This window comes from Sceloporus undulatus, chromosome 1 (genome assembly GCF_019175285.1).
Source record: "Sceloporus undulatus isolate JIND9_A2432 ecotype Alabama chromosome 1, SceUnd_v1.1, whole genome shotgun sequence".
NCBI lineage: Eukaryota > Metazoa > Chordata > Lepidosauria > Squamata > Phrynosomatidae > Sceloporus > Sceloporus undulatus.
The window spans coordinates 259,027,748-259,054,960 of record NC_056522.1 but is presented as its reverse complement, the minus strand read 5'-3'; the positions used below and the strand labels follow the sequence as shown (position 1 = coordinate 259,054,960).

Sequence of the window (27,213 nt, the reverse complement as noted above, 5' to 3'; positions counted from 1 at the left end):
TTCCTCATCATCGTCATCATGATCATCGCCTCAGGCGTCGTCGAGAATAGTTGAGGCAGAAGGCGCTAATTAAGGGGGCGCGTGCAGCCAATGGCGGCCGTCCAAGCCGAGGCGAGCCAATCAGAGGCCGAGGGAGGGCGGGCTTGTAAAAAGAGAGCGCTCTTTCAGCGCCAGAGGCCGCCTGGAAGGAGGGAGGGAGGGAGACTTGGTTGCTCCTCGTGCCTCGGTGGCCGCGGCAGCGATGGCTCCTCCGCTGCAGGAGAGCGGGATGGGCGTCAGGGGCGAGAAGGCGTCTCCGCCGCCGCCACCGCCGCCCAAGGGTCGCTTCTTCACCTGGGAGGAGGTGGCGCTGAGGACGGGCCGGGTCCCGCCGTACCTCCAGGAGCGGTGGCTGGTGATCGAGCGCCGCGTCTACGACATCAGCCGCTTCCACAAGAGGCACCCGGGGGGCTCCAGGGTCATCAGCCACTACGCCGGGCAGGACGCCACGGTGAGCCCCGGGAGCGGCCGCATGACCCCCGGGTCTCCCCACTAAGCGCAGTTGGCTGGCTTTATTCTTGTGTCAAGGGGCCTCTCTCCTCGGAAGGTTTCTTCAGAGGGGCTCCGTGTTTTGGCGTCGCCGTTCTTTGTCCTCCCCTCCCTCTGAGGCTGAGAGAGCGTGACTGGCCCCAGAGTCACCCCAGTGGGCTTTCCGTGGCTGAGCCAGGATTCGAACCCAGGCCTCCAGAGAAAGTGGTGGAGGAAAGCAGACGGAGCCCAGGGCGGCCGGGCTGTTCCAGACTGTCCCCTCCCCACCTTCTGGCCCAGGAGGGATGTCAACACGGCCTCCATTCTGAGCATCCCAAGAGGGGAAGGAGCCTTCAGGGCTGAAGAGCGGGGCATAAACACTACACACAAAATGAACAAGCAAGAATTGCCAGCTCACAGAGAGAGAGAGAGAGCCTTTAGCCCTTTTGTGGCGCCTCCTCGCCCTCCCTTGAGGGAGGGGCTGGCTGAGGGCCCCTCTTCAGGGACTGCGATTTCCCATGTAACCTGCCTTGGTTCCATGTGAAAAGGCGGGCTACAAATGAATATGATGATTATTATTATTATCATCCCTCTTACTCTTCACGTGGTTTTCCCTCGCCCTTTTTTCCTAGCTCAGATCCCAACTTCTCCTCCTCCTTTCCTTTGGGACCTGCTTATTTATTTATTTATTTTATTTGTTTCTTTGTTTTATGTACGTATGTATTTTTAGAAAACCCTGCCTTCAGCCCTAAAGGCTCTCAGAGCAGCTTGCAATTATTATTATTAATTAGAGGGTTTGCTGCCCTCAGGCTTTCAGTCTAAAGAGACAGGACACAAGAGGAGAAGGGAAATGCTGGAGGGGAAGGGGATCAGGTCCAGCAGTTCTTCATCTTCTCTACCTGTGAAGCCTGGACCTAAATGTCTTAACACCTGCTTACTTAATATCTAAATATCTGCTTGCTTAAATATCCACCAGCAAGAGGCTCTTGTAGTCCCTTTAACTGAAAGGAAGAAGCTGGCAGCATGAGGTTGGCTAGGTTTGAGCCTACTCTCTCAGGTCCATGGGGTGATTTCATTAGCGAAGAAGTACAGCGGGGAAATTAGTTCGTTTAATTGATGCTTTTGTTGTGATTCACCCACTAGCGTTTCTCCCTCAACCCAGTGAGTGTTTTGTGACTGAGCCGAGATTCGAACCCTGGTCTCCAGAGTCATAGTCCAGTGCTCAGACCACTACACTGCGCTGGCTCATGGTCCCAGCTTCTTTCTTTCCATTAGTTTCAAAGCTGCTACTGGATCCCTTTGCATACTGCTTTTCCAGATTAACCGCTATGTTTCTGAATTCCAGTAACTCGCCTTTAAGGTTAGCGCAATGTGGCCAATTAATTCTCTATGATTAATTGCCGATGGGTGTATCTGACAAGGTGCACTTGTTTCTGTGGAAGTCGGATCCATTGAGAACAGGGAGTTGAGGCTTAGTAAAGATAGCATCTATTATGGCACCGTATTAGTTTCATTATAGGCCTTACAAAATGTCAACAATCTTCCTTGTTTCTAGCAAATACACATGGATTCAAATGTCACCACATCTTACAAAAAAGGTAAAACCAATAGAGTCCTGTGGTATTTTAAAAAGCAAACACATTACAGAATGGATGTGAAAAGATTGGTACTCAGCGTATCAGACGCATGGAGTGTTACTCAGAATTTTAGAGGCGCAGAATACATTTGGTTGAGGGAGGAATGCTAGTGAGGTCAGAGGAAATAAAGCGCAGAACTTAATGACAGTAACAACTGAATGTAATCTCTGACTTTACTATTTAAAATCTCTCCCTGACTGTGTGTGAGGACCTAATTCAGCCTTGCAATGATGCCCTAGTGTCACAAGCCCTAAAAACATTATTTGCCCACCTGTGCTTATGTACTTTGCTATTCATAAGTTGCCCCAAAGAAGAAAATCGGGTTTGTAATCCTTTTTTTTTCACTTACTATAACAAAAAGGCAAATTGGCTGCGTATTATGTTCCCAGCTGACTTTAGGATTTGTGGTGTGATGTTTTCAAGAACTGCGTACTCTTGTTTTACATTACTTAACAGCAGCACAATTTACAAAAAAAATTATTAGCAAAACATATCCTACTCTCTTTCACAAACTTTCAATGAACCATAGAGAGAAAATAAATTTAAACAGTTCAGAACCATTTATAAATGCAAAAGGTTAAATATTTTAAAACAAAAAACAATCTAACATCTGGGATACTTTATTGGCATGTTTGCAAAATGATGTTTATTGTAGCAACAGCTATTGCTGATGCTTATAAATGCAACCTGGCCAGCATTTTGAATGGGATTGGAAATGAAAATCAGAATGAGCAACCTGACTATGCTGAGGGTTGCAATTCTGACCCAAAGCAAGGTTTTAGTTTAGGAAACTGTCCAAATGACAACAGGGAGTTAACCTTTGTCACACAAATTGAGTATCCCTTACTTGGAATTCCAAAATGCAAAATACTCCAATATCCAAAACAAGTAGTGTACCTTACTACAGTGTACATAAAATACGGTACATAATTTTATTTGGGAAGCTAGAAAGATGCAGTGATCTGTGACATGGTAGGAATCCCCTCTCTCCAGCCTCATTATGTTTAATCATGTATATACAAATACAGGTATTCCAAAGTAAAAAAAAATCCAGAATCTGGAACATTTCCGATCCCAAGGGCTACTCTGCCTGCCTCGTCCGTCATCATACTTTAGACTGGTAAAATGGTCTTTGTGTTTCTGCCAGTATTTAGAAAGCTTCTTGCTTCACTTCATCTGTCTGTAGAAAGAAGATAGGGCAATATGGTGATCTGAAGACTGCAGTTGGTCCATGCACTATTAGCTGCTGGTCCTCAGTGAGTTTCCAAGAGAAAGAAAAAAAACAGTTGTCAGTGGGCACAAATATGGAGCCAGTATCTGGCATATTTGGGGTGCAAAAACCGCTGTTGGCCCCCCATATCATAAAGCTTAAGAAGTACTAGAATAGAGGATGCTTTTGTAGACGGGGAGACAGCCAGAGAAGTGGGTGTGTATGCATGCAGAGAAAGTCAGTGATGCTTATCACTGTAAGAAAAATGTGCATAAAGAAAAATGATGTGCTAATGCTTGGTAACATGTCTAGAACAACAGGGCCCTAAATTTGAAATTATTTAAAATTGCCATATTTTTGTGTCATTTGACTTACTACAAGGATTTAAAGGATTATGCATGCACATAGGCAAACTGGTGAGTACAGTGAAAAAGATGGGACTTTGCAATTTAGGGATGCAAAAGAAGAAAGTCAAACTGAAGATAGTGTTCCATATACTGTAGTAGCCTTAGCAGCCATTTAATTCAGGAAGAAAATGGCCTGTTTCAGAGTACCAATCTCCAGCTGAGAGCTTTATATCAAAGTAGTACATAAGCAATGAGATCCCCCCCTCCCTCTTATATGTGACAATGCTGAGTAGCCATGGTTAGCTGCAGCTTCTTAGGGCATGTATACAGAATGAATGAAAGTTAACAAGAGGAAGCAACATGTATTACATCCAGAAGGAACATAAGTCTTAGAGCATTTTACAGTGATATGAAATCAGTGAAAATGACTGTAGAACAGATACACTGCTAGCCCTTGGATTCAACTTTTTAGTACAGATGGGTGAGAATATGTTTTAGGGTGTGCTGTAAGCTCTGCCTCTTTGAGACCACTTATCATGCTTCTTCTCTTCATAGATTTGTGTTTGCCTCTCATTCCATTCAATTTTGCAATGTCTTTTCTCTCCCAGGATGCATTCACAGCATTTCACCTTCATAAAGATCAAGTGAGCAAGTACTTGAATTCCCTGCTGATAGGGGAACTGGCACCAGACCAGCCTAGTTCGGAGCCCAGCAAAAATGTGAGTGTTCATTAAATGTTAGAAGTAGGAAATAGTATATACTTATATAGTTGTGAAATTTCTTGGACTAGTAGGGAAAAGGAGGGGAAAATCAGATTTTCATTCTGTACTAATAGCTGCCAATATATGGTGTACTGTACTGCTGAACGATGCTCCCATGTTCTTTTGCAAGCAGTATGTTCTAAGATGACTTACATGTCATGCCATCTGCCTTTGGTAATGTAGAAACTAAAACTTCTGCATGATTGAAGCTTTGTGGCACAAGTGGCCAAACTGTGCCCCTGAGTACTCCATGCTGGGTGCACATACTCATGCATGTGTACTCCAAGGCTGATTTGTGTGGCCCCAGATTACTGTGGGCAATCCCTCTTGTGGCATTATGTTTACATAACTAAAACCCTCTTTCCACTAGTTTCCTATTCCAGCTGTCCACAGTGCCACAAAGAAATATTCAGAAATATTTTTAATCAACCTGATACAATCATGAGCTTGGCTTGTAGCGCTCATAATAAGTTCAGACAGCCAGAAGTGCTTGGTATCAACTTGGTACCAACTGCAACACTACCTTGATTGAAAGGACATTGAAGCTGCAGTACATGCTCTGGTCATTTCTCATCTTGATTTCTGCATTGTGCTCTACATGGGGCTACCCTTGTATCAAGTTTGGAAGCTCCAATTAGTGCAAAATGCGGCAGCCAGGTTGGTCACTGGATTCTCGAGATTTGACCACATAACACCTATTCTGAAAGATCTGCACTGGCTTCCAGTTAGCTTCCGGGCACAATACAAGGTGTTGGTTATTACCTTTAAAGCCCTATATGGCTTGGGCCCGAGTTACTTACGGGAACGCATCTCCCTATACAATCCACCCCGCACTCTTAGAACAAATGGGAAGAAATTGTTAGAGGTACCAGCATCTAAATATGCTTCTACTTCCCAAAAAGCATTTAGTATAGCTGCCCCCAGACTATGGAATGGACTCCCAGAGGAGATCTGCCTTGCTACATCCTTGAAAATTTTCAGGAAGGCGGTTAAGACAGAGCTTTTTCGACATGTATACCCACCTGACCTTCTATGAATTACAGACTGTTTCTGTATGGAATGAGAGCATCTGCCCCCATCATTGTTGATTTTATGTTTTTAACTGTGGTTTTAACTTGTGTGGTAATAATATTGTAATGTTTTGATTGTTTTTTTTTAAACTCTGCTGTGATCCCGCCTTGATCCAATCAGGAGAGGTGGGAAGATACAAATAAACATTATTATTATTATTATTATTATTATTATTATTATTATTATTACAAAATTGTTTACATGGTTCCTATATTTGTCTAGTCACCTGGGTCCTAGCAAAAAACCAAGATCACACTTTTTCATGGTTTCCTTGGTCTGTTCCCTAGATGCCATTCCTACCTGTTTGAGGTTACCAGGTCTCTAGCTGTTTAGAGGCTTTGAATTTTAATCATGAGATTAGAAAATGTCATCATTTATCTAGGTAATCACGGAGTCCCTCGTGTTGCCTTTTGACATTTAATCCATTTCAGAATTGGTTTGGTAACAATATGGTAAGATTTGTGTTGGTGTGATGAAAATGTGGCTTGGTAGTGGTGGCCTTAATTATTTTTATTTGAAATGTGGAATGTTCATTCCACAAAAAAGTGAAAAAATATTAAAATGGATACCAGGGAATGTAAACAGTCAGTGTCATGCCTCCAGAGCATCTTTGATGCTCTTGAGACATATATTTAGTTAAGTTTATATTAGCTTTTCTATGTATTAGTTTAGAAGGGGAAATAGAGATCTACAGCTTTAAGAAAGGCAAGGATTGTGGGAAATCCCAGGGTCTTATGCTGTCTCCCTCTAGTTAGTTTCTGTGTGTAGTAAGATTTCAGCCAAGTCAGACCTGGAGAGAGTATTTTCCTTTGACAAAAAGATAAGTCCACAAAAGAAGAAAGATAGAATCCATCAAGAAGAGAGCAAGGTATTTAGGAAGGACTATTGAGAAAGAAGAAATCAGTTTCATGTTATTTGTGTTTATAACCAGTAAAGCTTTTGAAACTTTAGAAATTTGTGGACAAGTCTTTTGTTCTGGCTGTGTTCCCGAGAGCCAGAGGCCTTACTACATCCAAAGTCCATAGCATCGCTCTTGGGACAAAACGGTCAGTTTATCTAAGGCATTATTATACAAGCATCAAAATGATGGAGGATGGGGTGTTCCATCACTCGTACTGCATTTTGAGGCAATTCAATTGCTAAGAATGATAGAGGTAGAATATAATCAAAATACAAAGTGGGTTAAATTAGAAAGACAGAGCAATCAAATGGAGTATGTTATCTTCCAGGGAAAAACATGGGGAAAGAAAGAAAAAGAGAAAATAATTGGTCCCAATGATAAGTCTTATTTGTTTAAATATATAAAAGAATACATATTATTTGATTTCCTTAGGGAAAGAAGACTTAAATATATTGGGGAAAGTAATAAAGAATCATGGAAAGATAAATGGGAAGTTGTGATTAAGAAAGTGGAAGGTAAAATGGGTTATGAAGAAGTAAAAAAATATATAATTAATATTTTTCTCATCTCCAATAAAGATGGTTAACTAGATTGGTATGTATTTCCTTCAAATGCTATTTTTGGGGGGGAGGGGGGAAGAAAAGCATATTTTGAAATGTGGATTGTACAATTTGCACCATGTACTGTGTAATAAAAAATAATGTAAAAAATAAAAGTGATTATATTTCTTCTTCTGCTATAATTTCGAACCAGAATTTTTTAATCATACCAGTTGAGACAGAGAGAAGACTTTTGCTACATACACTGTGGCATAACTCATAGCCCTTTGACTTTAGTTTCTCTTTACTGAAACAACTCAAACCAGATGTGAGGGTCCTAAGTGATGGAAGCATCTTCAAATGCCATGGGGATTGCTTTAACATTTGCTAAATCAGCAAGAGTTAAGACTACATAAAAGAGAGCAGCCATATAATTTTTATTGTGCACATGCGAAAAAAAAAAGGGGGGGGGGGCTAAAGAAGAGTAGAGTTGGTTTAGTATTCAGTTTTTTCCTTCAATGGTAAGGAAATGAGTTTGGCCCCTCACCAGAATCTTATTTTTGGCAAGGAAACCTATTTTCTTGCTTTATTCTAGGATAATGTATATTTTATCTGTAAGTTAGGCCTAATTTGGTGAGACACCAAGTTGTTGTGCATGCGAGCCAGCCAGGCTAACACCACATAGACCTGTCCCCTGTATATGGAGTCACTGCCACTGCTTCCTAAAAAACATGAGGTCCGTGTAAAGTCTGCCTGGTGTACTACTGTTTCTGCTGAGGATAGAAATGGGTGCCTGAACTGTTTGTTATTCACATGTTTGGGCTCCTGTTTCTGTCCTCAGCAAAAGTGGCTGATCACCAGGCACGCTTTACACAGAGCTCCTGCCCATGAGGAAATGGTGGCAGCAGTTCCAAAAACAGGCCATTCTGTTTCTGTGTGCTCTTGGTGTGTGGACAACTGGATTGGGCCATATCAGATCCAATTCAGCTGTCCATATGCCAAATGCCAAAAGAACCCAAGGTCACTCTGGCATTTCCAGGAAACACTGAGATTTTCCCTGACTCTGCTTAGTTCAGAGTTCAGCAAAGTCAAGTTAAGGGGGGGGGGGAAACACAGCTTCTCCATGGAAGTAGCCATACATCATCAGGACTGCCAGCACCAGCTTCAGGATGAGAACAACATTTTCCACCAGTATAGACAGTACAGTATATAATACAAATGTAGGCACCAGTATTTTTGAGGGAAAGGTATTCAAGAAATGGAATTACTACTACTATTACTACTACTGTTGTCAACAAAAACAACATTTATATCCCACCTTTCTGTCCATATGTATAGTTAGGAGACTGTAATAATATTTTTTACCTGGGTTTTAAAAGATCTGTCATTTGGGTTTTCCCACAGCAATTGCTTGTCAATGACTTCCGGAAGCTACGAGCCACTGTTGAGAAGATGGGACTTCTGAAACCAAATAGCCTCTTCTTCTTCCTGATGTTTGTTCATATCATGGTACTAGATGTTGCTGCCTGGTTGACCATCTGGTACTTTGGGACATCCTTATTACCGTTCTTTGTAGGCGTTGCATTGTTTACTGTTGCTCAGGTATAGTGTGGAAGTCACCTTATCATCTTTGAAATTAATCTTTTTTGACACATACTGAGGATTTTAGGAATTCTGCAAGATTCATGAATTTAAGATACCATTAAAAGAATTATGCAGCTGGATCTTTGCAGCCCCAGATTTCCAGATATTACTTTCCTTTTACAAGGAAGGCCAGCTTCCAGAATCTTCAGCCCAGTTCCTTTCCAGCCCCTCTCCTGCAGCTGTGAAATCATCAAAAGGAGCAACACACACACACACAGACTGATAGCCTATTTGGCAGGTGCCCATCCCTGAAAAGTCTCTGTGGTCCTCTCTTCTTTGTTGTGACCCTCCAGATGAATGAAATTCACTGTGGACTAGACAGGCTAGGGCTGGTACAAGTTGCAGTCGAGAAACATCTTAAGGACACGTTATTAACCACCCCGATGTAGCAACAGATATTGGCAGATGAAAGCAGAATACCTTTCTCCATCCCTTGGCACTTTATCCCTGAGATGAATGCCATTTCTAGCTTGTTGCTTGCTTACTATGAGTGAAAGAGAGGGAATTCCAGAGACTTGTAGGACATCCTCTGTACCAGATTGGAAGTAGGAAAGGAGATTACAGATGTGCAGAACTGGATGGCTGGATTTGACCAGCAGGCTGTCTCAAGATTGATTTCTGTAATAGTGGAACAAAGCATAACCTCTGGCTTGTCTTACAAAACTAGGCCAGTTTCACTACTAAAGTCAAGTGGCACTTCTTGGTCCAAGACCAGTCCTCAAATAGCCACTAATTACCCCTTTCCCTCCTCTTTATACAGTTTGTTGAGTATCTATCCTTGTACGTTTGAGTAACATTTCATGCCTCTGCTCTGATGAAGTGTGATACATATTGATCTAATAAATGTTTTATCCTTAAAGGTGCTCCAGAACACTTCACTAGTATGCCTCCCTGGGGTGTGCAAAGTGTGGGGCACAAAGGTCTTCTAAGATGACTTTTTCTTATGTGGCCCATTCCCCCTGATTCCCCCTCATCCATGCTAGGCAAAAAATTGGGCAGGACAAATTTCTTGCTCCTAAAGAGCTTCCAGAACCAGTGGTTGTTGGTTTAGCCAGATTGGGAAATCTCCTCAGTCCCAACCCAGTCCCCAAACATTTCTGGTTCCAATTTTCTCCATTTAAAAAAAAAAATATTTCATTTCCTCCCTCCCCAGTTGCTGATTCTGATATAATAGATTTTTAGCCAGTACAATTGGCTTTTAGGAAGGAGGGAAGTTGCCATCCACATGTTTTAATAATGTCTCTCTTAAGGAAAGGTGATGCTCTGATGTGAGATGTCTAGCATAGGTTGGCTGTGGATACACTGTGGGTACACAGGAAGAAGGTGGGAAAGAGAGGGCCCTTTACTTCTGCACAGTTTATTTCTTCTCCACTGCTATAGAAGAATTGCTCACCAGGTCCAGAGGTTGAAGTTCTTTTTCCTCCTAATGTTCAGGTTGCTTAGAGAGTCCCTTTGAGTATGTGTAGAACGGCCAATCTTGCCATTGGATTACACAAATTAGTTAGGGGTCAGAGATTCATAATAAAGGCTCCACCTACACAGTAGAAATAATACAGTTCATAACCCCACTTTAACTGCCATGGCTCCATCCTACAGAATCTTAGAATTTGTACGTAGTTTTGTGAGGCACCAGCATTTTGGGGCAGAGGCTAAAGACCTTGCAAAACTACAAATCCTAGGATTCCATAGGGTGGAGCTACAGCACTTAAAGTGGTGTCAAACTGCATTATTCCCACAATGTAGATGCACCCAAAAACATTGATCCCCAGCACCATTTTCTTTACAAATCATAGCATGAGTACTGTGAGCACTTAAAAGAGTTCTTGGATTATGGGTGTGCAAATGTTTGGGTCCAGTATTGCACCAGATCACAGAATAATTGGGGGTTGGGGAGGCAGGTGAGTGCATGTTTTCTTCCTTCCAGCTGAGTAAGAGAGTGAAGGCACTTCCACCAATCTCTACTGATCACTGTTTCTCCTCTGCTAGTAGGAAAATAGCACTCTCTGAAGCAGAATCACTAGTGGTTATGAGAGACTTTTGCCTCCCTGTCCACAGTGATTCTGTGTGAGTCGTCTGTCCCATTTTTGCGTTTAGCAAGCCTAGAACAGTGTTTTTCCCCCTCTGGGTAACTATCCAGCTAGTTAAGGGGAAGAGTGGATGGAGGCTCATTGTACTGAGAGTAGCTGGGAGGACCAGTGGTTGTTTGGACACCACCCCCCAGCAGGATGTGAGTGTCACTTGGGAGATGTATCTCCAGTTTTTATAGTATTCATGTGGGGCATTAATGTGAATGAACTGCAAGTTCATCCCTCTTTTTTTCTTTTTTTCTTTTTGTATCCTCCTCTGACACAGTTTAAGGAGGAGATTAGAAAGCTTTCAATTCCACGATGAACTAACTGCAATTTAGTGTTTTTCCAAGCCTTGAAAAACAATTGTTAATCTTAAGTATGTCCTGTTGAAAGAAGTTGGCTTTGTAAAGTATACTTTATGGGGGTAGCTTTTTCTTGTATGTTACAAATAATTCAAACTGCAGTTAATCCAAATCTGGATATAATAATAAAACTATGGCCAGCTAAGAATGGAATCGCCTCTTTCGTGAAACACAATTCATTTTATAGTATTATACCTACACCAGACCATAATATTTTCCAATTACTTGGGAGTTCCTTTTTTGTCAATTAAAGCTTGCAGTGCTATATAATATTGAATTTGGCACAGATGGTCTGACAGGCCCGTGTAAAAAAAGTTGCATTGCTGTCATGTTGATTCTGCAATGAGTGTGGGTTTTGTTTCTGAAATGGTTCCTTATTTTATAGACCCAAATGTCCTGGTTCCAGCATGACCTTGGGCACCTTTCAGTCCTGAGCTCATCCAGATGGAATCATGTGATTCACAAGATCTTAATGAGCCTAGTGAAGGTAACTGTCCTTTCATTTAGAAATCAGTGCATGTTTTGATGGCATTTTTTTACTATTCTATTCTCAGTCCTTTCTTCTCTTTTCCTGTAGGGAATGCCAGCCCAATGGTGGAATTATCTGCATTTCCAGCATCATGCCAAACCAAACTGTTTCCGTAAAGACCCTGATCTCAATATGCACCCAATTCTGTTTGCTTTGGGGAAGAAACTGGCTGCAGAGGTACATTTACAGTGTGTATTACTGAAAGGATGCTCAAGAAGCGAATTCTGTGAATAGGCCATTACTTTAAATAAATTATCTGAAGCTGAGTAGAGTGAGATGGATGTGTCAATATCAGCAGGAAAATAGTATGTCAAGCCCCAGGAGGGAGAGAGGCATCCTGCAAGTATAATAAGTTAAATAACTTTCTGGGAACAATAATCAAAATTGCCCAACTCTGGCCACACTATGTAGTACTGGGAGCTTTTGCTTTCATAAACATAAAATCTGGCCTTAATTTCAGTTTTCATACCCACATTATCAAATTGAGACCAAAGAGACACAGAAGTAAACCTGATATACATATTATGAGTAGAATAATGATGCCAATGTTTTATGTGTCAGTAAAATTGTGGTAAATGATGGAATGATTGTCTAGAGCCCAAATGAACTACAGATACCTCCTCTTTCACAGCTTGGGATGCAGAAGAAGAAGTTTATGCCTTACAACTACCAACATAGATATTTCTTCTGTGAGTATCTCTGCCAATGAGAAATAATGCAATGCTTCTGCCAATTTATCACATAGCCTCTGATTTAATAGTTCCTAAATGACAGGGGCAGGATACAGGTTATGACATCCAGACCAACAGAATTTGACATTGAAAGGATTCAAGATAACTACAGATTGCAAGTTGTATCTGATAGTGTCTTCCTCCTACCAGAAGAGATGCAACAGACAGATCAGTTGTGTCATCTCTGGGAGAAAATTCTGAGACTGTTGTACTTTGAACATATTGTGAGATGACAGGACTAAGAGAGTGCTTGGGATAAAGTAGAAGGCATTAAGGAAAAAACGAGACCATGCTAGATATGGATTGATTCAATCAAGGAGTCCATGGTTCTGAGTTTGCAGGACCTGAGCAAAACAGTCATTGATCAGGGTCTTGGAGGTCTCTTGTTCATTGGGTTGCCATAAGTCAAAACTGACTTCTTTTTATTATTATTATTCTTTATTTATATAGCACTGCACAGTAAATAAAAACAACATCAACCCCAGAGGGTCAGGCGACTCTCTAGACTAGATTTTTGAGCTGTACAGATAGCTCCAGCATGGAAGAGAAGGAAGAAATCTTCTGTTGTGCAGGTGGTGCTATGTTCCCTTAACAGTGGATGCAACCCACCTTATTCTTGTAGGATGAAATGTTTATGGATAATTGTGCAGCTCCTTTAGTATAAAACTAGGTAAAAGAGTTGAATTCTAGATGAAAAGTGAGCATGCTGTCAAGGTTACAGTTTTAGACTGGGATTTAGTAGAAATGAGTTCCACTTGACAGTCAGCTCTGAGGAGAGCCAGTAGATGTCCTACCGTCTTTCGTTAATTTATTAATTAATTTAACCTACCTTGTACAATTGAGAGGATAACTGGGATACCTTTGTACCAAGTTTGGAAACCTCCAATTAATTCAAAACACAGCAGTCAGATTGATCACTGGTACATTTAGGAGTGAGCATATCACACCAATATTAAAATCATTCCACTGGCTGCCAGTTAGTTTGTGGACAAAGCACAAAGTATTGGTTATTACTTTTAAAGCCTTACATGGTTTGGGTCCAGGTTACATAAGGGATCGCCTCCTCCCATATAATCTGCTCTGTACACTCAGGTCTTCTGGGGGACATTCACTTCATGCAGCCAGAATTAGACTGGCAACTGTCACCCAGAAGACATTTTTAGCAGCCACTCCTAGACTGTGAAATGACTTACTGGGTGAGCATCAAGAGCTATCTGAGTTTAAAATAGCATTAAAGACCTATCTCTTAAAGCAAGGCTATCCAATCAATTTGAAACTGAATTTTATAATGGTATGTTTTTAATTTTATGTTGCATGATTTTAATGTTGTCTATGTTTGTGTTTTTTAATTTAACGTATTTAAAGGTTTTACATATTTTAATCTTGAGCTTTGTGGAGAGGGTAAGAAATAAAATGATTTCTTGTTGTTGTTGTTGTTGTTGTTGTTGTTGTTGTTATGGTTGTTATGTTGGGCCTAAACAGTGTAATGGTACAAGAATCACAGAGTAAGAATGTATGTGGTGAGAAGACACATGTCACCACATGAGAAGTGCATTCATTGTAGAAGTTGAAGCATAGGAAACATAAAATGCTGAGTCAGCATAACAGTATCATGTTATCAACAAGGATTGGATAAAATTATTTTTTTTACTGTTGGACTTTCCACTTGGGGTAAATAAAAAGGAGCTGTAAGGCATGAAAAGAAATGTAAAATAAAAGACAGGAAAAATGAGGAAAAGGTGAAAAAATCCTCCAAGCCGGCATTTTTCAGTGTTGGACACTGGGTGACCAGGGTTTGAATCCCTGCTTAGCCATGGAAATCCATTGGCTGAAGGTTTATATGATCTGAAGAGAAACCAGAGAATATGGAAAGAAATCAAACTAGATTTAGAAAAATGGAAGTGTCTCCATCTTAGGGTGACTGGGAAAATTGAAACAATTAAGATGATGATAATTACCTAAAATAAATTTTCTCTTTCAGTGTATACTCATTATAAACAATTTTATTTATACCTTTTAAAGAATGGCACAGAGATTTAAGTAAGTTTATATGGGCAGGAAAAAGAGCCCAAGTTAAATGGACAACACTGACAAAACAAAAAAAAGGATGGTGGTAGAAATACTCCACATTTGAGATATTATATAGGTAATGTGCTAAATTGGATCACAGATTGGATAAACCTGGGAAACCCAAAAATGCTTAGCCTGGAAGGTTTCAATAACCAATTTGGTTGGCATGGGTATATGTGGTACGGGAAAGCAAAAGTGCACAAAGATTTCACCATATTATAAGAAGAGCTTTGTTAATGGTCTGGAATGATTTTTTAAAAAAACATATAGGGAAATACCACTTTGGATATCTCCCCACAAAGCCTTCTTTGAGAAATGGAGCTCTTTGAATAAATGGCTAAGGTACAAGGACATATTGAAGAAGAATCACCAATCAGGAAAATGGGAATTAAAAACTACAGAAGAATTAGAATCTCTTGATCCAAAAATGCATTGGCTTCTTTATATTCAGTTAAAAGAAAGGTTTAAAAAAGGATGAAAAATTAGAAGATTTTGAAGAAGACTGAGTTCAATATGACAATATTTTGATGGTCAAAAAGAGTAAGAAAACAGTAAGATTATATAGAGAACAACTGAAGAGACAACAGGAATATGAGCCAGTCACTGAAGAGATGATAAAATGGGCTACAAATATAGGTAGAGTAATCGATTTGGAGAGTTGGGAGTATGCTTGAGAAAGAACAGAGAAAGTCTCAAGATATAAAAGAAAGTTTTGGAAAATGGAGCATAGATAGCACTTAACCCCACTAAAAATATCCAAAATTTACAATACAAAATAAAATAAGTGCTGGAAATGTCAAAAGAATATAGGTTCCTGGTTGCATGTGTAGTGGAGGTGCCCCAAACTTTTTTTTTTTTTTTTGGAAGATAATACAATCTGATTCAAGAAATGTTGGAAATTAGATTTCAGCTAAAACCAGAAATATACCTGTTGAATATGTTAAATATATTGCCTCCAGAAATAGGAAATGGTGGAGAATCTTATTAAATTTGATCTCAGCAGCAAGAATAACAATGGCACAAATGTGGAAAAAAGCAGAGCTGCCAACAATAGATGACTGGCTACTGAAAATATTAGACATGCAAGAAATGGATAGATTAACTTCATGGCTAAATAATAAGGGTATAGAGAAAATAAATGAAGAATGGCTTCTGATAACAGAATTTTGTAAGAAGCGTTGGCAGTGATAATACAGGTAACGAAATTAAGAAATGAAATATTGGAGACAAAGAATAGAAATATAATTGATCTAAGAAACAGGGATGGGCACCGAGGAAACTGTAAGGAATACTTTGACAGAAATAATAAAGACAAGAATAGTTCATTTTGTAGTGTTAGGCTTTCTTGTTAAGATATAGAGGAAGTTAAGATAGATAAAGCATTAGTATTGTATTGTAGAAGATAATGTAAATGATATATTATGGGAACTAGCTGTTATATTAATAGTTAAACTAGGCAATAATATTGTTGGATTGAATAATGTAATAGCTGGATAGAAGCTTTGTATGCTTAGTGTGTGTGTGTGTGTGTGTGTGTGTGTGTGATTTATTTATTTATTTTAAAATAAAAAGTTTTTAAAAAATCCACTGGCTGGCCTTGAGCAAGTCACACTTCTCTCAGCCTCAGAGAAAAGCAATGGCAAACCTCTTCTGAACAAACTTGCCAAGAAAACCCTGTGATACTTTAGGGTCATCAGAAATTACTTGAAGGCATACAACAACAACAACAAAAGTAAATCTATTTCATCCTCGCATGCAAGGACAAATAATTACTGTAGTTTTGTCCTCACTGTGGGACAAAACAGTTCATTCTCCAGGTATCTTTTCCATATTTCAATATCTTAAAAGTGTTCTTGGGGAATTATTATGTGAGAAATACACATGTTCTTTTTTCACACATAAAAGATGTTTTCAAAAGCTGTGGGGAGGGGATTTTTTTGTCCCCCGTCTCCACCTTCCCCCAGTATTTCTCTGCAGAATAATTCCCCCCAAATGCTTTGGAATGTTTAGATACAGGGAGGAAAGTAAGCAGATCTCTTACTGTTCTGCTCTTCCCAACAGTATTTTCTGACAATTGGGGAACCCATGTTTTGACTAGGACATGAATAGTAGAGAATATTTTTTTCTGTCCCTACTTACAACAAAAGACAAATCAATGTTATGGTTGTGCAGATACTTTGGATTCAGCTTCCACAAACTCCACCCAGCATAGCTAGGATTATGGAAGCTATAGTCAAAAATATCTGGAAAGCTAAAGATCTTGACCCTCCCACATCTCTCTCCATTGTTACCATTTTAAACCATTTCAAAGGGGATGTGTGTGCGCATGCGCACATGTGTACATGCATTCCAGATAAATGTAATTTTCATTCCAGCATGTTTTTTCGTTTTCTTCAACAGTCATGGCCCCAACTTTGTTAGTTCCCTTCTTCCAGTTCTCCATATTTTACTCTTCAATCAAACGGAAAGAGTGGCTGGTAGGCATGCTTACCATTATATTAAAATGCACCATTAGAATTTACCTTCAAGCACACCATTTTGTGTGTAGTGTAATGTCTCGGACCTATTTGTGGTAAAAGTTACCCTTTGTTTATCTCTCCTTAACAGGACCTGGCCTTGATCGTGTCCTACAACATCAGAGTCTGTCTTATCTATGTTCCCCTGATGGGATTTAAGTGTTTTATGGCTTACTACTGGCTCTCCAGGTAACACACAGACTCAGCACACTTCCCTCCTTGATTTTTGATATTAAATCATACATAAAGTGAGGGTTTAGATTTTTCTTACACCTTACAGCCTAGTTTGAGTATATTTGAAATCTAATGATTTGATCCCTACAATCATTTTGAGTTAAATGTCTCCCTTGTGAAAAATTATCTTCCAATTTCCATTGCATCATAATGCAACCATAGGGTTTTGTCTTACTTGTGGTATAAGCTTGGATTGAACACATAACCTTTATTGCTTATTCAAGGTACAATCTAAGACAGGCCATATTAACATCTTGAAAACTACAGTATCAGAGGAGGAAAGTTGCTCATATGTAATTGAGAAGGTATAACTACACGGTGGCCTAATCTTGTGCTGTGCATATATAATTGGGCCAGGCCACGGGATCATATAACTTTAGGACAGGTAGGGATCTTGGAGATCATTTATTTTAATCTAAATTTTCTAAACTGGTTGCGACTATATATAGGGTTGCCATAATTCTCTACTATAAACCGGGATAAAATGTAGGACAAAATTTAGACCAAAATGTAGGACAATTGTAGGATTAAATTTAGACCAAAATGTAGGACATTTAAGAAAAGTGGAGGACCTTAAATGTTCTACATTTTGGGCTAAATTTTGTCCTACGTTTTGTCCCGGTTTATAGTAGAGAATTATGGCAACCCTAACTAAGGCTGTTTTAGCCATAATGGCTGTTTTAGCCTCTAAACATCTCTAGCATAGGACTGTCCATCACATTCAGAGGCAGTCTCTTTCACTGCCAGGCAGAGCTCTTTATACTACAAAATGGTTCCATTGTTTAGCTGAAATCTGTTTTGCTGCAGTTTTCACTTACTGGGTCTAGTCTTGCTCTCTGAAACTACAGAAAACAAGCCTGCTCTCTCTTCTGCTTGACAGCCCTGCAGTTATTGTAACCTGTTTTCTGCAACACCTTCCTTTACTAAGAGCTTGTGACTGAGTGTGCTATGGACTAAGTGGGTTAAGCTCAAAGCTCACATAGACAGCAGGTTGGCTGGCTACCATGTTTTAGGTTGTCACGTTGAAAATATGGGTGTTGTATTAGTAGAATTCAAAGACATAACTATGTTAGGCTGGATCAGTATGGAAAGGGTACATCAGATTAAGTAGATTTAGGGGCGAAGCAGACCAGCAGCTTGGAGTGGCCTCTGATTGTTCTAGCCTTGATCAGCCCCTGATCAGTCGGGGACTGTGGCAACTGGACTGTTGCTCTTAAAGTGGGCTGCCACTGCGGTCCCAAATGGACCACTGGCAAGAAGGGGCTTTTTGCCGCTCCTTTTGCCAGGGGCCTCAGAGTAGCTTGGGGCTTGTGTTATCTGCACACCACACCGCCAAAGTAGCTGGAATCTGCACTTTTTGGCCCATCTGTTTTGGGCCTTTGCCTGCGAAAGCATATGCTACGAACTTTCAGTCTCAAAGATGTTACAAGACCCCTTTGTATATTGGCTTTTATTCTACAGGTGGGAAAATATGTACTAAATGAGGGCAGCAAGAGTTGCATGTTTGTCACTGGATCCATTGCTTTCAGCTTACCATCACTGTAATTTGTATCACTCAGGAAAGAAAGGCATACTTACTCTGAGTGGGGAGATCAGCTTTTCTCACACATAATACTTCTGTTAGATTCATCAGCTAGTAGGGTCTTTATGAAGACCATTGTTTCATTGATTCTTCCTTGGTTCTATGCTATTTTAACAGACGCACACACACATATATATTGGTTCTCACAGGTCCTAATGCCTACATCTAGGAAATATTAGTAATAATGTACATACAGTGGTGCCTCGGGTTACGAAATTAATTCGTTCCGCGGCCGCTTTCGTAACCCGAAAAGCCTTCGTAAGCCGAATTGCCATAGGCGCTAATGGGGAAAAGCCGCGATTCCGTGCAAAAAAGCCGAAAAAAGCACCAAAAGTTTTTTCGTAACCTGAAAAAACATTCGTAACCCGGAACAATGATTCCCTATGGGATTTTTTCGTATCCCGAAAATTTCGTAACCTGGGTATTTCGTATCCCGAGGTACCACTGTACTAGTAATAGCTTTTAGTAGTTGATTGTATCCTTGTAAAGAGGTTGCTTTTTTAAAACAGTGTTAAATATTGGATGTGAGGGCGATCTGGCTGCGACATCTGTCACCCCATTGATCGCCAGGGTTGATTTGGCTGATCTGGCTGGCTAGGTGGGTGTCCCTTTCCTCCCTCACCACTCCATGTGTGTCCCTCCCGAAGCTGCACGCTCGGTGGAAGAGGACAACCATCCCAGATAGAAGGAGTGTACCATTCTTCAGTCAAGGGTATACGATAGCTGCGCCCCCCTGTTAGAACCTCCAAACAAGCTCAAGGTATTAAATATTTGCTTTCTCTTCTCTTGTGCTACTTCCATACTAATGTTCTTTAGTGTTTCTGAAGGGTTGGTCTTTCCTGTTCATTTGCAGATGGGATTTCCACATGGCATTTCATGTAGTGTTATAGTCCCCATAACACTTTCCTGAAGTCTCTTCCTCTGGCAAAAACACTAATGAAGTAGACTTTTGCCTTGTTAACTGCCAGCTTAGGGTGACATTATGAATAAGAGACCTCCAAGTCATGCTATCATCAACAGTCCTGCTCATGTCTTGCAGACTCAGGGACGTGCCTTCCTTGATTGAGCCTGCCCATCTAGAATAAGATCTTCCTCTTTTCCTACTGTCTTCTACCTTGTCAAGCATTATTGTCTTATCTAGAGTCATGCCTTCACATGATGTGTCCAAAATACGACAGTCTCAGTTTAAACATCTTGGCTTCCAGGAAGAGTTCAGGATTGATTAATCTAGGACCCATTATTTGTCTTTATAGTAGTCCACAGTATCAGTAGAATTCTTCTCCAGCACCCACATTTCTAATGAGTTGATTTTCATCCTGTCAGCTTTCTTCATTGTCCCACTTTCATAACCATGCATAGAAATTAGAAATACAATGTCATGGACAATCGTACTGTATTGAATGATACATCTTTATACTTCAGGATCTTGTCTAGTTGCTTAATAGTTGCCCTTCACCAAGTCCTTCTTCTAATTTTTTGACCACAGGCTCCATTCTGATTAAAAATTGATCCAAGGTGCAGAAGATCTTCATCTATTTTAGTGTCTTGACCTACTTCAAAGTTATGTAAATAATCTATAGTCATTACTTTGTTCTTAGTGTTAAACTGTAAACCTGTCTTTGCAATTCCTTCTTTGCCGTTTCTTCAGTCATCACTCCCAGTCTATTTTCTGCTTGTAGCATGTCATTTGCATATCTTAACTTATTTATATTCCTGCCTCCAATTTTCATGCCTCCTTCTTCTGAATCTACTCTTGGTTTACGCATGATACAGTCAGCAAATAAGTTAAATATAGGATGATATAATTGAAGCTTGCCTCTCTTACCCACTGAAAACCCTTCCATTTCTCTGTATTCTGTCCTGAAGGTAGCCTCTTGTCTAAACTAGAGGACAGTCAACTGTTATGGCACCCATTTCTGTTAAAACTTTGGCATGTTGATTTATGCTTCCCTGAAGGTTCCTCTAATAGATTAAGGATTAAATCATTGCTGTCTCCCACATCAGCCATTCCTCTCATCTGGGCAACACGTCCAGCCATCTTCTCATTTTTATGCTCTCTTTCCTAAGCAGCTTGGTACCAGTACAAACTTTGTACATTTATTTGCTTGCAGAAGGAAAGATTGGCCGACTGTCCAAGCCACAAGCCAAGCTAGGGAAGAGTCCAGCTTTTAGCAGTCCAGTGCCTCTCGCTTGGCAACAGTGGCAGTGCCTATTGTCCATCTCACTCTGTTGTCACTTTTCCCAGCTTTCCTTCTATTCTTCCTCCTCTTGTCAGTGCATCCAGTATGCTGAGAATATTCACCCTGCTTTAACTGGACCTTTGATGGCAGTGTTAGTTTCTCATTATGCTGCAGACTTTGTTTTAAGGAAATGCACAACAGTGTACAAAAAATAATGAAAAACAAATATTAGCCCATTTACATTGGCAGGTAGTGCTGCAATGGAAACAAAACAGTCACAAATAAAATATTCAAAGTAGGATCAGCAAAGTAGTGTCAAAATATTCAAAGTAGGGTCAGCAAAGTAGGAAAAACAGTACAATCCTGGTTTAGTGACAATATAATACGAGAAAACCCTGTGGTCTCTGAAAGGGTATCTGAGAGACTGTGGAATATAGCAGGCCTTCCAACTATCTAGAGGACATATAGTTGGAAAATGCAGTTTCTGTGCTACTGAAATGAAGTATCCAAGGAGACAGCATGTAGTCTTTTGTTACATATTCCCCACCCTGCTCTGTGAATTTGTCTGATGCCATTTGAAGGAGTGTAAATTAGTGGCCATCACATGTCTTGTGGAACCAAAATTCTGTGCATGATGCGAAAAAATGAAATGCACAGATATAGGATGGGGGACACATGGCTTAAGGAGACAACATGTGAAAGGGATCTAGGAGTCCAAGTAGACCACAAGTTGAACATGAGTCAACAGTGCGATGCGGCAGCTAACAAGGCCAATGCGATTTTAGGCTGCATCAATAGAAGTATAGTGTCTAGATCAAGGGAAGTAATAGTGTCACTATATTCTGCTCTGGTCAGGCCCCACCTGGAATATTGTGTCCAGTTCTGGGCGCCACAATTCAAAAAGGACATTGAGAAACTGGAGCATGTCCAAAGGAGGGTGACTAAAATGGTGAAGGGTCTGGAAACCAAGCCCTATGAGGAATGCCTTAGGGAGCTGGGGATGTTTAGCCTGGAGAAAAGAAGGTTAGGAGGTGATATGATAGCCCTGTTTAAATATTTGAAGGGATGTCATATTGAGGAGGGAGCAAGCTTGTTTTCTGCTGCTCCAGAGACTAGGACCCGGAGCAATGGATGCAAGCTGCAGGAAAAGAGATTCCACCTCAACATTAGGAGGAATTTCCTGACAGTAAGGGCTGTTTGACAGTGGAACACACTCCCTCAGAGTGTAGTGGAGTCTCCCTCCTTGGAGGTCTTCAAACAGAGGCTGGATGACCACCTGTCGGGGGTGCTTTGATCTGGATTTCCTGCATGGCAGGGGGTTGGACTGGATGGCCCTTGCGGTCGCTTCCAACTCTATGATTCTGTGTGAAGTACTTTCTTCTGTCTGTCCTGAATTTCAAGCCAGTTAGTTTCAGTGAATGACTCCCAAGTTAATTACAAAAAACAAGAGAAGAACATCTCTCTGTCAGTTTCCTCAACACAAGACATATTTTAAATGTCTATGGTGTGGTCCAGACCAGCGCTTTGGCCACATACTAGGAGTGTGTGGGGGCAGAGCGACCACAGGCCCCCCCGAACCCCAGTACATGGCGGCAGTGTAATAATGGCGGCGCCCTGCGTACATGCAAGTCTTCGTTTTCATGGGCAGTGTGTGTGGTCCAGAATGGATCCTCTGCAAAAACAGTGCATAGATTGTATTAGTTTGTGTACCCCGAATCATCAAAAAACAAAGGTGGCAGTGGTCCGAAGCAGGTGGGCCATGCCGGGGACATGGCATTTACACTACGCACACCCTGAATGTGGCTGGAATCTGTGCTGAGCCCAGCCCAACCTGGAAGAGTTGGCACCAAAAGGAGTGTTGAAAAGCCACTCCTTGCCAGCGGCTTGGTTGACGACTGCAGCAGTGGTCTGGATTGGGGCTGAGCACAAGCAGTTGCAACAGCCCTGAGACGATTGGCACAAGAGCGGCTGTGCACCGCTTTTTCTGGCCCATCTGCATGATCCCAGTATCTCAGCCACCCATGTGGCTTCATATCCCATGCCTGATACATGTACTCAGCTTTTTGAAATCTAAATGTAGTCTATTAGGTAACCTTTTTCTGCATACTTTTTGATAATTTTAAAATACACGGGTTTGAGATGGAGGTCCTATTATTCCAGGAGCTGTGGTAATTTCAGCACAATTGGTTGGCTTTTACAACTTATAGGAATAGAAACATATACATATCTAATATGTATCAGTTTTTATACCACAATTTCTGCAGTTGGTACAAGTTCTCTTTTTTCTTTTTTTGCTTAATTGACTGTATTGCTCACTAACCTTGCCACCTATCAAATTTTGATTTTAAAAGTATACTCATTCCATTTTAATGTGTACCTGCTTTTATGGCAAAGTGTAAAACTGTCCGCAGCAAATGCTCAGTTTGAATGTCAGTGTGTTGGGATTTACCAAATAGATTGCAGGTCAGCACATGTATGCTAAGATATGTGTATTCTATGACATTTTTCTCTATGCATTTCACTCTATAGGCTTCTAGAGTCTTGCTGGTTTACCTGGGTATCTCAAATGAACCACATCCCAATGAACATTGATTATGATAAAAACATGGACTGGGTGTCTATGCAGGTAAAGCGCTTTTCTCTTGTCCAAAGCATTGATTTTTGAGATATATCACCTGCAATTTCTAAAAGTGATGTTGCAGAATTTTCCAGTTTAGCAGTCCTTAGTTATTATCAATCAGATCAGACGCACATGCTTATGTACATGTATATGCATACACACATTACACACTGCACCTTTGCTTACAATAGTTCATTGCCATATGAATGATTTTATTGCAGGTAAGAATCAAGTTCAAATAAGCCCTCAACTTTTTAATTGGCTCAGGAGCCTTGGTGGCGCAGTGGTTAAATGCCTGTACTGCAGCCACTCACTCAAAACCACAAGATTGTGAGTTCAAGACCAGCAAAAGGGCTCAGGCTTGCATCCTTCTGAGGTCACTAAAATGAGTACCCAGATTGTTGGGGGCAAATTAGCTTACAGTTGTAAACCGCTTAGACATTGCTTAGGCGGTATGGAGTGGTATATATTTGAAGGTTGTTTTGTGTTTGTTTTTTGTTTAATTAAAATATTTACATCTTATCTTTCATTTCAGTAGAAACACTCATGATAACTTGTATTAAAAGCAGTCACCCCAGACCTGAGGGACATATAAAATATTTTTAAAGACCAGATTTGAGAAGTCTTTTCTAAATACCTAGAAAGATTAAGTGAAATACATATTGGGATGAGGAGATTTTGCCCATCACCAAAGACATGAATTCTATAGGAGCAGAAAAGGTCACAATTCAGTGGTAGGGCACATGTTTGGTAGGCAGACAATGCTAGTTCAATCCCTTGTGTTTCCAGGTCAGGGTAAAGAAAACCCCCAGTCTTTAACTCTGCAGGGGTACTGCTAAACGGCAGATAGTACTGGGATAGATGTACAGCTTCCTGTCTTTCTAAAATAGCATATTTTCTTACAAGATGCAACATGGCTCCTATAGTATCCAGATGGTATTAATAAGAAAATAGGTCCTATATCTTTCAGCTGATAGTGTTAGCAATACCTTATTGTCAACAGAACTCATTTGGACCACACTGGAGGAAAAATCACAAGATGCATGAACAAGACTACCTCCTTTATGTATAGTCTCTTTAGGAATGCATGATAACCCTAATGAAGGTCCGTTATTTCACCTGTGCTTTCTTGTTTTTTTACAGCTCCAGGCAACATGCAACGTGGAGCAATCCCCATTCAATGATTGGTTCACTGGCCATCTGAATTTCCAGATTGAGCACCAGTAAGGATGGTCAGGGCAACAAAAGCTTTTTGAGTCATTCCCAGCGTCTGTTTTCATGGGACCAATAAGAACGCAATCAGTAGAATAGGAAATCTAAATAAGAGGCTGGGTTATGCATCAGCTTAACCTTTACCTCTTTGTCTCTCCACAGCCTTTTCCCCACAATGCCTCGTCACAACTACTGGAAGGTGGCTCCCCTTGTGAAATCACTCTGTGCCAAGCATGGCATTGACTACCAAACTAAACCCCTGCTCACAGCCTTTGCAGACATCTTGCAGTAAGTATGGTAGGGTGATATGTACTGTTGTTTGGGAAGAGCTAATGAATAATGAAGGAAAATGCAAAAAAGGAAAGTTAACCTTGGGGCTTGACAGACCGCCCATTTTCCCTCCAGAGGGAGCCTGCAGCAACCAAATCGTGTGGACTCCCTCCGCACCAAAAAGAACCTGCTAAAAGCGGGTTCTTTTTGGCACGCATGGGCGCCCCCATCAGTGTGCCATTGCACACTGTGTCGCATCAATGATGCAAGCACGGTGCCCTGGTGTGCAGATGCAGCGCTGCGCTTGCGTCATCATGGGGGGCCCCATATGGATGGGAGTCCACCATGATGGTGATGTCCGTACAGACTAGGGTTTGGGAACATGTGGTTGCTGTGCGCTCCTGAACCCTAGAATAAGCATGGACACACCCCTTCCTGCCCGTCTGTCTCAAGTCTTCATTAAATTTAACAACTTTTAATACTTGAAAGGCCAGCAATGTATGCTCCTCTATCTAACTTACTTCCATGCCAAATAAGACACAGAGATATTTTTAAATATTTTCCCTGATCTGAATTTCCAGCCAAAGGTTGCTTTTTGTAAAAATTTTAAAAGATGGGATATTCAAGGATGGATTTCAAGCCTCTCACTTAGTTCAGCGCTAATTTGTGAGATAAAGGGCCCAAACAGACAGGCCAAAATAAAGCTGCTTCGGATCAGTTTGGGGATATGCTATTTAAATGCTCCATGTGTCCTAAGAGGCCAGACGCCGAGCCAAAACCACATTCCAGTCCAGTCCAGCATATTTTAAACTGTATTTGTTAATGCAACAAACAGCATCCTTTCTCCTTATGCAATCAAAGCCCTGCTCACTGTTTTGTAGCTCTCTGAAGGATTCTGGGGATGTCTGGCTTGATGCCTATCTGCATGGATAAGAAGCACCAGTGCCTTGACAAAGAATTGCAGCATTAGTTATGAAGACGCATCAAGACAAGAGGACAGTTAATGTGCAAAGGAAGAATTTGGGATCTGGAGGGTGAGCTGGACAACTGTTAATGAATTCAGGGTTGGGGGTAGTGTTTCTGAAATTCTTTCCCACTTTCAACTTGTTATACTGAGCATTTGAGGCATTGGCTGGGTAGGTTTGTTGAGGGATACGGTGAATCCAGTTTGTTGGGGACAGCTTACATAGGAGTACATTTTGCTTGTTCCATGTGTGAGATTAAAGCCTGACTTTCCTAATGATGGGGCAGAGGGAGGACAACTTCCCGTAGGACAAGGCGGAGAATTTAACGTGGAAGGATAGGATTACAGTGAAAATGAAAAGGTTATACCATTTGTAAAGGCACAATAGTTGAAGGAAAAGATTAAATATCAGATGAAGTTGTAAAATCAGAGTGCTGTTTTATTAGGATTACACTGGGAATGGGCAAGATTTGTGATTGATTTATAAAGTCCATTCTTGGACACATTCATGTTTAAATTTGTTTAAATTTCATGTTTAAATATCTGAAAATAATTGGTTGTGGTTGTTTGGGTTCTGTTAGTTTTCATAATGGTCAGAGAGAGAATATTCTCCTGGGGAATAATGATGACAAATGGTCCCCCCCTCCCCCGCTGCCCCAAATAGCCTCATTGTACAAGGAACCTTTACATACTGAATTGAGTAAAATGTTCCAAACAAAATCTTAGCAGATGCATTAGCTCTTCAGTGACACTACTGTCCCAATTCATATCCCACAAGAAGTGGTGGTCCTTGCATATGAGGAACTAGGCAACTGTTCCATTGTTCCACAATGCACTTCAAAGAATGCAAAGTCTGTGTCACTACATGGATGTCCAATCACAAACAAGGTCTTATTTATATGATTTATTCCTTTTTTTGAAAGTGAGATATTGCACGAGAGGGTTCTGCATGTTACCATGCTCTCAGTTACACATTATTTGAAGTGTATGATGGAATGAAGGAGCTTCCATTCTTCCCCCATGCAAGGACTTGACTGTTGGGAATCTATCCACTGAGGCAGAGACTTTCACCTGTTTGGAGCATCTGACAGTATGACTGAAAGAGTTAATTAGTTAAGTTGACTTGACCTGTGATTGTGAAAACATTGATCTTCTGTTCAGCTTTTTAGCACAGTCCTCTTTGGATGTATCTTATGTGTACATACTTGTATTTATTTGTATCTTTTAATGTATTTCATAAATTACATTGGTTCAAAA

General features: G+C 40.7%; 2 protein-coding genes across 2 annotated transcripts in view; both read left to right on the top strand.

Annotated features, from left to right (window-relative positions):
• LOC121926305 (acyl-CoA (8-3)-desaturase-like) overlaps nt 1-27,213 on the top strand; it is a 575,266-nt gene that overhangs the window by 409,102 nt on the left and 138,951 nt on the right. The window lies entirely within an intron of this gene.
• On the top strand, nt 166-27,213 carry LOC121930479 (acyl-CoA (8-3)-desaturase-like). The gene is made up of 12 exons (XM_042466852.1): nt 166-490; nt 4,310-4,420; nt 8,378-8,575; nt 11,434-11,535; nt 11,626-11,754; nt 12,209-12,266; nt 16,779-16,855; nt 16,986-17,083; nt 23,420-23,516; nt 24,654-24,733; nt 24,885-25,010; nt 25,874-27,213. Exons 1-12 carry the CDS (start codon nt 242-244, stop codon nt 25,923-25,925), a joined length of 1,377 nt encoding a protein of 458 aa, XP_042322786.1. The 5' UTR covers nt 166-241; the 3' UTR covers nt 25,926-27,213.